At 33.3% G+C, this 12,735-nt stretch overlaps 1 protein-coding gene across 1 annotated transcript; it reads right to left on the bottom strand.

The window, feature by feature from the left end:
- Nucleotides 1-593: 593 nt before the first annotated feature.
- On the bottom strand, nucleotides 594-12,735 carry LOC139516955 (uncharacterized). The gene is made up of 3 exons (XM_071307442.1): nucleotides 12,495-12,735; nucleotides 3,666-3,815; nucleotides 594-2,075 (listed from the first exon to the last, which is right to left on the bottom strand). Exons 1-3 carry the CDS (start codon nucleotides 12,700-12,702, stop codon nucleotides 1,864-1,866), a joined length of 570 nt encoding a protein of 189 aa, XP_071163543.1. The 5' UTR covers nucleotides 12,703-12,735; the 3' UTR covers nucleotides 594-1,863.

The raw sequence follows: 12,735 nt of genomic DNA on the forward strand, positions 1-12,735 counted from the left end.
AATAATCAAACGTTGTCTCAAATATACATTCTATTTTTATTCGGCTAGTACAGGATAGAACTGGGAAGCTGATCAAGTTTGATCCCGTTTCAAACAGTAACATTGAAAGTCATGTGAACACCATATTTGGTCTTGTTTTGGGGCCATTTTTCTTGAAATGAGACGAGCTGTATCAACTCAAATCATGATATACGTTATACACAACTGCGTGTATTTCATGCCGCAACTAGGGACAATATTTTTTTTCAATCTGTTCGTCCGGTCTTTCATTCGTCCGTATGTCCTGTTTCGGTTAAAGTTTTTGGTCAAGGTAGTTTTTATGGAGTTGAAATCAAATTAACTTAGTACACATGTTCCCGATGATATGATCTTCTAGTTTTATTGCCAAATTAAAGTTTTCACCCCCAATTTCACAGTTCACTGAATATAGAAAATTAATGTGCGCGTGGGGCATCTGTATTCTTTGAACATATTCTTATTTTTTAAAACTAAACGGAAAAATTGTGTTGGTAAATCTATCAAGCCAAAATATATTTTAATATTATATTTCATGGATCATTGCTTAAAGTTTTAACCAAAATAAATAAGATAACTTTAAAAGCTAATACTTTTCATTTATTGGTGTATTGATGTACGGCGAAAATTTCTGCTCCTTTTCGTCTAGTCCGAGATAACTCTGACGTCCAACGGCTGTTTTGCCAGACAAGCTGGGGCCGTGGGACGTCAGAGCTCGTCCCATATCAAAAAGTGGATATTTGCCCACCCAAAATAGATGCGCTGCTTCGTCGCTTCTGATGCCGACTGACGGCCTTGGAACTATATAAATCGGGCATCAATCTGTTCATTTTTCATTTATCTCTTCATTTATGTAAGTTTCACGTACCTGCCAACCTTTATTTTTCCATATTTAAACAGTTTTCACAGTGACCCATCGATTTCGGCATTTTGACTTTCACTTTCAAATGGACGTCAAGTTACGAGAGAGTTCGTGGTCTCGAGACTCAAAATATGCAAATATTTATATTTTTTCACCTCCTTTACAGGAGATCGGTATGAAGCATTTATTTCCGACCACGTTACAATCGGAAGCTCTCGGACATTTAGATAACTTGCATCGTAAATGAACGAGGTGTTACATTATGGTCATTTGCATAAATCATCACTGTTTTCTCGTGGTCACGTGATTATCTTTGAAAATGAAAGGCAAAATGCCGAAATCGATGGGTCACTGTGAAAACTGTTAAAATATGGAAAAATAAAGGTTGGCAGGTAGGTGAAACTTACATAAATGAAGAGATAAATGAAAAATGAACAGATTGATGCCCGATTTATATAATTCCAAGGCCGTCAGTCGGCACCAGAAGCGACGAAGCAGCGCATCTATTTTGGGTGGGCAAATATCCACTTTTTGATATGGGACGAGCTCTGACGTCCCACGGCCCCAGCTTGTCTGGCAAAACAGCCGTTGGACGTCAGAGTAATCTCGGACTACTTTTCGTCATTACTTGTCTCCCAGTGCTAGTCTAACTTTCACAAGATACTACTGTCGTGGATCTGCTCGTCTATGGAAATTGAGCACCCATCATTGAATATATCAAATTATTTTACTGTTGCTGGTGTTGAAAACAATAAAGAAACAAAATTTCAGAGTTAAGCCTTGTCAAACCTTCTTCTTTGTCAGTCAATATGATATGATTATACATGACAATTATACGTGACGATATCATGCATGTAAAGTAAAGTTGATACAAGTACTAGTAGTCTTTACTTCTCGAACCTTCGTTTATAGTATTGGATGGTTGAATAAATTATAAACTGGGAACTTTTCAAAAGCATTTTTTACAAATATTACACATGTGTTTATTATATCAAATCTATAGTTTTCTCTGGTTGTGATAAACTGTCCCTTCGTATTTTCTCTACTTGGGTGATTCTTTCTATCACAAGACACCAAATAGATAATATTGGGAATATCAACGAGATAACTACTAGAGCGAATGATAGTGACAAGTTATGCTGCACAGTTGTTCCACATCCAGTCGTCCAGCATAGAATACCAACTACAGATGTCACAACTGAAAACAAATAAATTATATTCTCATTTGATTATTAATATTATTTTATTAAATTAACAAAAAAGTAAATTAAAGATATTTAACACATGACATGGGTAAAATCTCTTTGTTCTTACTGTGCTATAATCTGGATAATGCACAGCAAAGGTGTGCATTAACTACCTCAGATATACTGCACAGTTCAAATCTATTTTTTTCTAGGATTTTGAACGGGGCGTTATTCTATAAAATTAAAAAAAATCATATAACCGAGTACATGTAGCGAGACTACTGAAAAAAATATTGACGATTTTATGCTAAAACACGACACTTTGTCCAATCAAAGGGTGAACGACCTATTCGCCCCAAACCCCGAATCCGCCATCTGCTTTAAAATAACGACAAAGTTGAACTTTGTACGAACATCGTAGTTTCAAAATAGGAAAAAAAGAGAGGTTTCTCATTCCTTTTTTTTTTTTTTTATCTAAGCTGAGACATAAAATATTTCATCATATTTTGTGTAAAAAAGAAATGTATCTAAAAATATCCGAATAACAAAAATCTGATTTTGATTAGTTTTAGACTCAATGGAATTTATAACGACTTTTTGAATATCTATTCCTATATCTTTTATAGAGAATTTAATGAGGATCATGTTTCAGTTTTTTTCAAAACAGGGTTGGGGATTGGGGGGGGGGGGGGGGGGGGGGGGGTGTGTAGCTGGAGATCAATCAGACTTCATTTAGATGGACGTGTCTTAAAATTCAATACAGTAGATAAAATGAAATTTGTGGGGTAGGAGGAGTAAAAGATTGGAAAGAGAAACGTATTTTCTGTTTATTAAACATTTTAAATTTAGGTAATATAACATCTTCCTCGGTTCAACTTTCTCTAAGCATATCATTGAGGGGAAGAAATTCAAAAGCAATCAATCCAACTTAAATAACCCTTTCAGTTATAATTTTTTTTTTTCATACACCGATTTGAAAGACTTAGTACATCATTTGTGAAAGTCTTAATCGTCACTAATTAAATAAATTAAAAATTGGAATGAATTTAACAGAAACGATAAAAGAAATCTACCATTAAATCGCAATTTTAGAATAAGACTAAACATAAAAAAAGTTATTTATTTAAAACTTACCAGAGTCGTAATTCCCCCTTTCTTAACCCTACAAGAATCTTTCCTCCGTTCCCTGGATGGCGGAATATCGTCCACATTTCTTAAACGTTCACGTAAATTGATGGCGTCATGTGTTAAAACAGTTTTTGGCCAATCAAATCGGTAAATAGGATTTAATCTGCACGCTCGTGTGACCCTTAAACCCGAACTCCTACGTCGTTCGGGTTAATTAGGGTCACACTAGCGTGCAGATTAAATCCTATATACCGACTTGTTTGGTCAAAATTATAACATATTCGGCAACAAGTAACAAAGCATCTTAAATATAAAAAATAATACGACCCTCTTCGTTGTCAATTATTACAAATATAACATTTAAATAATGAACTATCAGAATAATTTAATGAAAAAAACAGATTTTTGAATCAGAAAATAATAATCTTTCGGGACCCATGATAACAAAAATGGTACTTTTCTTACTGAAATACCTGTTGTAACATTTGCTGCGACGTTAGCAATAAATATCCTGGTGCCGTACACTGGAAACTGGTGATATACAATAAACAGCACTATACTGGTTACATATCCAACTAATGATAAACATTCAAATAACCGGACTACTGCAAAACCACTGTACGCTGAAATAAACAATAAACAGCACTATACTGGTTACATATCCAACTACTGATAAACACTCAAATAACCGGACTACTGCAAAACCACTGTACGCTGAAATAAACAGCACTATACTGGTTACATATCCAACTACTGATAAACACTCAAATAACCGGACTACTGCAAAACCACTGTACGCTGAAATAAACAGCACTATACTGGTTACATATCCAACTAATGATAAACATTCAAATAACCGGACTACTGTAAAACCACTGTACGCTGAAATAAACAAAAACACATGTCATGTTCTGTACTGACCTTAGTCTAGACAAGATGTAAGTAAGTCAATCTTAGTTCACTGAATGCCAATCATATTATCCATCAGACAACAATAAAAACAAATGAAGATTCTGAGTCTGGACAGACGTATTAAAAATGGCCAAGTCTCATGAGAAATGTCCCATTTACACTGTAAAATTGTAAAGAAACATAGATTATGTGAAAACTGGCCAAATTAAACTGATTTCGTGAAAAAGGCAACCTCTTTTTTAAAATCTTAAATAGTTCATTATTCAATGAAATGACCGGTTCATTGTAATTTCACTTTTGCTGATTACTACATTTTTTTGTTTTATATACGCAATAATGCCCCATAAATTTATAAAACATGTAACAAATCATGTACAGCTTGGAGTGCAATTCGACCATTTACAATGCAGCAATTGTCGTAACGTACAATAATAACTATAATTTTAAATAAACTGAAAATTCTTCAGTCACTTGGAAGAAGTAAGTTACGTAAATTAAAACAGTAAAACATTATTATATATTGGACAAAGTTCATTATTTTTGAATTTTCAAGAAATCGTGATGGCTTGAACGAGCCTACAAATAGAACAGTGCCGTAAAAAAGTAATCATAATATTCTGATATTTCAATTACAAACTACTAAAACGTATATCCAAATTACGAGTCTGAAGTAAACAGTTAACAATGCATTTGCTCGATAAAATATATCAGAATTACGTGTGAATTTTCGTCTAGACGCCATCTTATAAACTATCGATATGACTTCCGAAGACTGCCGATGATCACATAACCCGATATAAACATTAACATAAAAAAAGATTGATAGCGACCTCGTGCAGTCGGATTTGTCCAAGTCTGTTTGGTTTTATGTTATAGATTAAAAGTTTATTAACGTTTTTACCTGTGTAAAATGAATTTTGATGATCAAATCGGTCAACGAAATGATTCCCCTTTATTTTACTTTCAATATTGACATTCTTGTCCTTTTAAATACTGAACAAGACTAATACATGAGGAACAAATATCTTGCTAATGAGTTAAATTGAAGGACACATGAATACAGCTTCAATGAGGTCGAATTATTTACTTGCAAGTTTTAATGATATAAACAAACAAAATTGTATTCTATTTTTTAGCTCACCTGTCCCGAAGGGACAAGTGAGCTTATGCCATCACTTGGCGTCCGTCGTCGTCCGTCGTCTGTCGTCGTCTGTCGTCGTAAACTATTTCAAGAATCTTCTTCTCTGAAACTACTGGGCCAAATACTTTCAAACTTTAACTGAATGTTCCTTAGGGTATCTAATTTATAAATTGCATCCGAAGTTTTGATCTATCAACAAACATGGTCGCCATTGCTAAAAATAGAACATAGGGGTCAAATGCAGTTTTTGGCTTATAACTCAAAAACCAAAGCATTTAGAGCAAATCTGACATGGGGTAATATTGTTTATCAGGTCAAGATCTATCTGCCCTGAAATTTTCAGATGAATCAGACAACCCGTTGTTGGGTTGCTGCCCCTGAATTGGTAATTTCAAGGAAATTTTGCTGTTTTTGGTTATTATCTTGAATATTATTATAGATAGAGATAAACTGTAAACAGGAATAATGTTCAGCAAAGTAAGATTTACAAATAAGTCAACATGACGGAAATGGTCAGTTGACCCCTTTAGGAGTTATTGCCCTTTATAGTCAATTTTTAACCATTTTTCGTAAATCTTCGTAATCTTTTACAAAAATCTTCTCCTCTGAAACTACTGGGCCAAATACTTCGAAACTTTAATTGAATGTTCCTTACGGTATCTAGTTTGTAAATTGTATCCGAAGTTGGTCGCCATTGCTAAACATGGTCGCCATTGCTAAAAATAGAACATAGGGGTCAAATGCAGTTTTTGGCTTATAACTCAAAAACCAAAGTATTTAGAGCAAATCTGACGTAATATTGTTTATCAGGTCAAGATCTATCTGCCCTGAAATTTTCAGATGAATCAGACAACCTGTTGTTGGGTTGCTGCCCCTGAATTGTTGATTTTAAAGAAATTTTGCTGTTTTTGGTTATTATCTTGAATATTATTATAGATAGAGATAAACTGTAAACAGCAATAATGTTCAGCAAAGTAAGATTTACAAATAAGTCAACATGACGGAAATGGTCAGTTGACCCCTTTAGGAGTTATTGCCCTTTATAGTTAATTTTTAACCATTTTTCGTAAATCTTCGTAATCTGTTACAAAAATCTTCTCCTTTGAAACTACTGGGCCAAATACTTCCAAACTTAAATTGAATGTTCCTTAGGGTATCTAGTTTGTAAATTGTATCCGAAGTTGGTCGCCATTGCTAAACATGGTCGCCATTGCTAAAAATAGAACATAGGGGTCAAATGCAGTTTTTGGCTTATAACTCAAAAACCAAAGCATTTAGAGCAAATCTGACGTAATATTGTTTATCAGGTCAAGATCTATCTGCCCTGAAATTTGCAGATGATTCAGACAACCTGTTTTTGGGTTGCTGCCCCTGAATTGTTAATTTTAAAGAAATTTTGCTGTTTTTGGTTATTATCTTGAATATTATTATAGATAGAGATAAACTGTAAACAGCAATAATGTTCAGCAAAGTAAGATTTACAAATAAGTCAACATGACGGAAATGGTCAGTTGACCCCTTTAGGAGTTATTGCCCTTTATAGTCAATTTTTAACCATTTTTCGTAAATCTTAGTAATCTTTTACAAAAATCTTCTCCTCTGAAACTACTGGGCCAAATACTTCCAAACTTTAACTGAATGTACCTTAGGGTATCTTGTTTGTAAATTGTATCCGAAGTTATGATCTATCAACAAACATGGTCGCCATTGCTAAAAATAGAACATAGGGGTCAAATGCAGTTTTTGGCTTATAACTCAAAAACCAAAGCATTTAGAGCAAATCTGACGTAGGTAATATTGTTTATCAGGTCAAGATCTATCTGCCCTGAAATTTGCAGATGAATCAGACAACCTGTTGTTGGGTTGCTGCCCCTGAATTGATAATTTTAAGGAAATTTTGCTGTTTTTGTTTATTATCTTGAATATAATTATAGATAGAAATAAACTGTAAACAGCAATAATGTTCAGCAAAGTAAGATCTTCAATTAAGTCAATTTGACCAAAATTGTCAATTGACCCCTTAAGGAGTTATTGCCCTTTAAAGACTTTTTTTCACAATTTGTTCATCATGTTGACTTACTTTAAAAAATCTTCTCCTTTGAAACTGCTGTATCAATTTCAGCCAAACTTAGGCTAAATGAGTTTCAGAGTATCTAGTATAAATTTTATATTTTATTTCCTTGTATGTCAAGAAACATAGCTCCTATGGCTAAAATAGAACATAGGAGAAAATGATTATTTTTTTTGTCTTTTGAAGAAAATAGGACGATCCAAAAAACATTTAAATAAATTGAAAAGCCAAAATAATCATTGATGAGAGATTTAACCAAAAGAATTAAGGTGAGCGATTCAGGCTCTTGAGAGCCTCTTGTTCATATTTCGTAGCTAATTCCTTTTCAAAATACGACTAATGACAACCACAGTCTAATAAAAGATAGAATTAACGGCGCGCGCATGTCATCAATTGACTGGGTCAGATTATGTGAACTTTTGTCTGTAACAACCACTTTAACTTGTAATATCGTACGTGTTATAGACATTGAAACTCTGAGGTCACCAAAAGTTATAAACGCCTAAATAAATTAATACGAAAAACTAGCAGAGGACTCAACCTTGTGTGTTGAATTAAATGTTGAAAACTGAAACTTAAACCTTCTTTTTTTCTTCTCGTGCACCTGCATGTATTTTACTCTTTAATTATATTTAAATCCACAGTGGCAGACTGAGTGAGCGTAAAATCACTGTTATCGATAGACGATGACAAACACAAGGTAAAGATAAATGATTCAGTATAATTACCAACGTAATCATTTCGGTTGTCCACGCTGTTATGAAAATGATTCTAATAGACGTATGCATTAACTTGACATGTGGCGGGTTAAAACTATTTTGAAAGGTCATTATTGCGGCTCTTTTTATGTTTACTAGTAAACTTAATTAAAGCTGTACAAAGAAATATACATAATTAACCAAAAACAGGAAAAAGCACGAAACTCCATGACGACGGTTTAAACAAAAGTACAAACAAAACATCTATAACAATCAATACCGTTTACATATATAGATATAGGATGATATGTTATGAATGTCAATGAGACAACTCTCCATCCAAATAACAATTTATAAAAGTAAACCATTATAGGTCAAGGTACGTCCTTCAACACGGAGCCTTGGATCACACCGAACAGCAAGCTATAAAGGGTCCCAAAAAATTACTAGTGTAAAACCATTCAAACGGGAACACCACTCGTCTAATCTATATAGAAACGAGAAAAACGTATGAACTACATAAACAGACGACAACTATTGTACATCAGATTCCTGACTTAGGACAGGTGCAAACATTTGCAGCGGAATTAAACATTTTAATAATACCAAGACCTTCTCCTGTTTCTGAAACAATAGTATACATATTAACAACATAGAAAAACACACTATAAAATATGAATTGGAAGGCTTAACTCAATAAAAAAACGCAATATATATATATAGTATAAAGATACAATTGATCTATTAAGGAAGACTTTAAAATTTGAATTCTTATCTGACTCACTTAAAATGTTTGTAAGTTGTATAATGTTTCCGCTGAATACCTATAAAATGTTTGTAAGTTGTATAATGTTTCCGCTGAATACCTATAACGTAAAATGACTTGCGGAAGACGTTTGTGATTGTTCACCAAAGACATAATTGTATAAACAGGAAGGACTTGGGTGTACATGTTGATGACTCCTCTTAAAACAATGAATATCTGTATTTAGTTTTTTATTCCACCAATGAAGTCGAGTTTTGTGGCGACCGATCCTTTAGATTTAATTTTGTTCTATTGAAAAAGCTTCATTGAAAGTTGTCTTTGTTCAAATTTTTTAGTTGGAGTAACATGATAATGTGATCAGTCTAAACTTTACTATGTTTTCTGGTACTTCAAAATCCAAGGTGTCACTCACCTTGGTCTATGTGCATATTAAACAAAGGACACAGATTGATTCATGACAAAATTGTGTTTTGGTGATGGTGATGTGTTTGTAGATCGTACTTTACTGAACATTCTTGCTTCTTACAATTTTCTTTATCTATAATAAACTTGGCCCTTTAGTTACAGTACGAAAATATTTTGTAAAAATTTACAAAAATTTATCATAAAATCAATGAAAATTGTTAAAAATTGACTATAAAGGGCAATAACTCCTAACGCTATTTTACATATGACGACGTTGTCAATTTCATGTCAATTTCGTTAGCAACGCCGCGTGCATCCTTAGTTTCTAGCGATAATTTACCATCTCAAGCGAGAAGCATGATATGAAAAATTATCAAAAAAGAAGATAAAAGAAAAAATGCACAAAAGGGCGATAATGAACATTATTGCTGTTTACAGTTTATCTCTATCTATTATAGTGTTCAAGATAATAATCAAAAACGGCAAATTTCTTTAAAAATTACTAATTGGGGGCAGCAACCAAACAACAAGTTGTCCAATTCATCTGAAAATATCACAGCAGATAGATATTGACTTGATAAACAATTTAACCCCTTGACAGATTTGCTCTAAATGCTTTGGTTTAAGAGTTATAAGCCAAAATCTACATCCCACCCATGTTCTATTCTTAGCCATGGCGACCATCTTGGTTGGTTGGCTGAGTGACCACACACAATTTTTAAACTAGATACCCTAATAATGATTGTGGCTAAGTTAAATGGTTAAATTTGGCCCAGTAGTTTCAGAGGAGAAGATTTTTGTAAAAGATTACAAAAATTTACGAAAAATTGGTAAAAAATGACTATAAATAGAGATTATCATATACTTAGACTAAATAACATATGATTTTTACTGTATGATAATAGCATTAAATTAACGTAAATTCCATATTTTTCGAATTGGTGCTTAGCGGGCTGATATGAAAAGTTTATCACATGCCTTTCCTTAACGTTACCACATGGCATTCCGGTGATACTCGGCAAATTCCGGAAAATACACCTCAATGCTACGTTTTCAGTGAAAAACATTACGAAATAGTGTACAAAACAATTATTTAGATACTGAAAAGTATATTGTGTAAAATAATAACAAATAAAATTAAAAAAACAAACAAACAAATTATTAAATAAATGCATTCTTTATAAGTTTCAAACATAATTTAGAAAGTTACTTTGAAAAGGTTGACTTCTCCAAACAGTGTTCATTATGTATATTGTTGTTTTTTGTTGGTTTTTTTTGGTTTGCCGAGTCGTCCATATTAAAAATGTGTTCTCCTTTGTTGAGGCATATGGTATAGAAAGATTTAATATCGAATGTACTAAATTTCGGTCCGACGTCCGTGAACTTTTCAATCTTTGAACTTCTATTTGGGAACCACGTCAAAGGATCAATATATGAATCTGTTATTTTACTCCATTGTTGAAGCATATGATAAAAAGATTATAACATGTCATTTTTCATATCGCATGTATTATCAGCCCTCGGTCAATATCAGCCCTCGAGCCATGCGGCTCTTGGGCTGATATTGAACCTAGGGCTGATAATGCATGCGATATGAAAAATGCCATGTAATAATCTGATAATATCATATGCTTCAACAATGGAGTAAAATAACAGCTCTGCTCGAAGGATTATATTGGTTGTGGGTTGATATGGTGTGTGATATTGAAAAAGCCATATCATATACACTTTATTATATATACATATATACCTCAAGTAGATGTTTTTTATGTAACATGACGTCATACAGATTATAGGTTTGACATGACGTCATACAGATTAGGGATTTGAAAGCCTTTAATTGTAACAGTGACTGCAATCGATGACGTGACGTCATACAGATTAAAGGTGTGATAAAGCTTTTGCAAACGTGTCGATATCGATATCATCACGGGTGGCTGATATAGCACGCTTGCCAATGATTGTATTACACATACAATTTATCTGTATTTACTACTAAGTATATAATAAAGGAAAATAACTCCTTAAGTGGTACTTATTTGTAAATCTTACTTTGCTGAACATTGTTGCTGTTTACAGTTTATCTCTATCAATAATAATATTCAAGATAATAACCAAAAACGGCAAAAAATCCTTAATATTACCAATTCAAGGGCAGCAACCTAACAACCAGTTGTTCGATTCAGCGGAATATTTACGGACAGATAGGTCTTGACTTGATAAACAATTTTACCCCATGTCAGATGTGTTCTAAATGCTTTGGTTTCAAAGTTATAAGCCAAAATCTACATTTAACCATATGTTCTATTTTTAGCCATGTCGTCCATCTTGTTTGGTTGGCCGGGTCACCGGACACATTTTTAAACTAGAAATCCAAATGATGATTGTGGCTAAGTTTGGTTAAATTTAGCCAAGTAGTTTCAGGGGAGAAGATTTTTGTTTAACGACGACGACGGACGACGCCGGACGCCAAGTGATGAAAAAAACTCACTTGGACCTTTGGGCCAGGTGAGCTAAAAGGGGGAGGGGAGGGGGGACTTACCACACCACATTATTAAGTGCATTTTTTCCAAGTTAAGGATAGCGTTGATGTCATATTATATTGTTTACCAATACATCTATCAAGCCTATTTCATCAAAGCTTCGTAAATGTAATATTTCTACCAAACATTTCATATATATGGATATACATTCTAACAGTTATTCTGATAACAGTATCACAAGTATAATAAATGAAAAGAAAAGTGTACATGACTTTTTTTGTACAAAGGTATATGGCCCGGGTACACAGTTATCTTATAGTCCCTAGTGTGGACAGTGTGTTACTTACTAGTACCATTTGTTTGGTATACCCCTTCCAAATTTATTTCTCCATGTTTTATGCCTAAAATGGCAAATAGGGGATGAAATTACACTGTATCAAAATTTGGGTCATGAATTTTAGAGTAAAGTAGTGATTTGGTCCAGCTGAAAAGGTTAAATATTAGCAATTCAGAAACTGTCAAAAGATTTCAAGACCCCCTTAACATTAAATTGTCCATATTTTGAGTTAGAGCCGATGAAGTTTTCTATAATTTTGATATAATTTGACCCAAAAGTAGTACAACACACTGAAATATTTTATTTTAGATACGAAATAACTGTGCATACTTGGAACTAGTCAATGAGACAGTAACTGAACAAAACAGAAAATACGACAAAACTCCTATATTTAAGTTGTATTTGCTTCTTGCAATATATTTGAAAACCTTCTTGTGCATGGTTTATTTTCTCAGTCCATTTTTTTTTCTATACAAAAGAAGTGTTTACCTGTGTATCCTTGGCACCAGTATTTGCCTCCCATTTTAAAACAAGCTTGCCATAGACCTATACTTATTAGTCTAAAAGATTGTGTTCCCATCAAGTCGTTTTCCTCAAAGAAATTCCAGAAAGGCATAGTAAAAGCAGCAAAGTGAATCAGAAATCCTGCTATCAGAAATCCAAGACAGAATTTAAGATTTTTTGTTATCTCGATCATTATGAACAATTAAAAAATATTTATGTATATTAT

This window comes from Mytilus edulis, chromosome 3 (assembly GCF_963676685.1).
Source record: "Mytilus edulis chromosome 3, xbMytEdul2.2, whole genome shotgun sequence".
Classification (NCBI taxonomy): Eukaryota; Metazoa; Mollusca; class Bivalvia; order Mytilida; family Mytilidae; genus Mytilus; species Mytilus edulis.

What these genes read in the sequence shown, in the direction of transcription:
- LOC139516955 (XM_071307442.1), bottom strand. Translation starts at nt 12,702, where the DNA reads ATGATCGAGATAACAAAAAATCTTAAATTCTGTCTTGGATTTCTGATA. An exon ending in CTGGTGCCAAGGATACACAG is followed by an intron (nt 3,816 to 12,494) that starts GTAAACACTTCT and finishes TGTTTATTTCAG; the next exon opens with CGTACAGTGGTTTTGCAGTA. An exon ending in CGCAGCAAATGTTACAACAG is followed by an intron (nt 2,076 to 3,665) that starts GTATTTCAGTAA and finishes ATTTGTTTTCAG; the next exon opens with TTGTGACATCTGTAGTTGGT.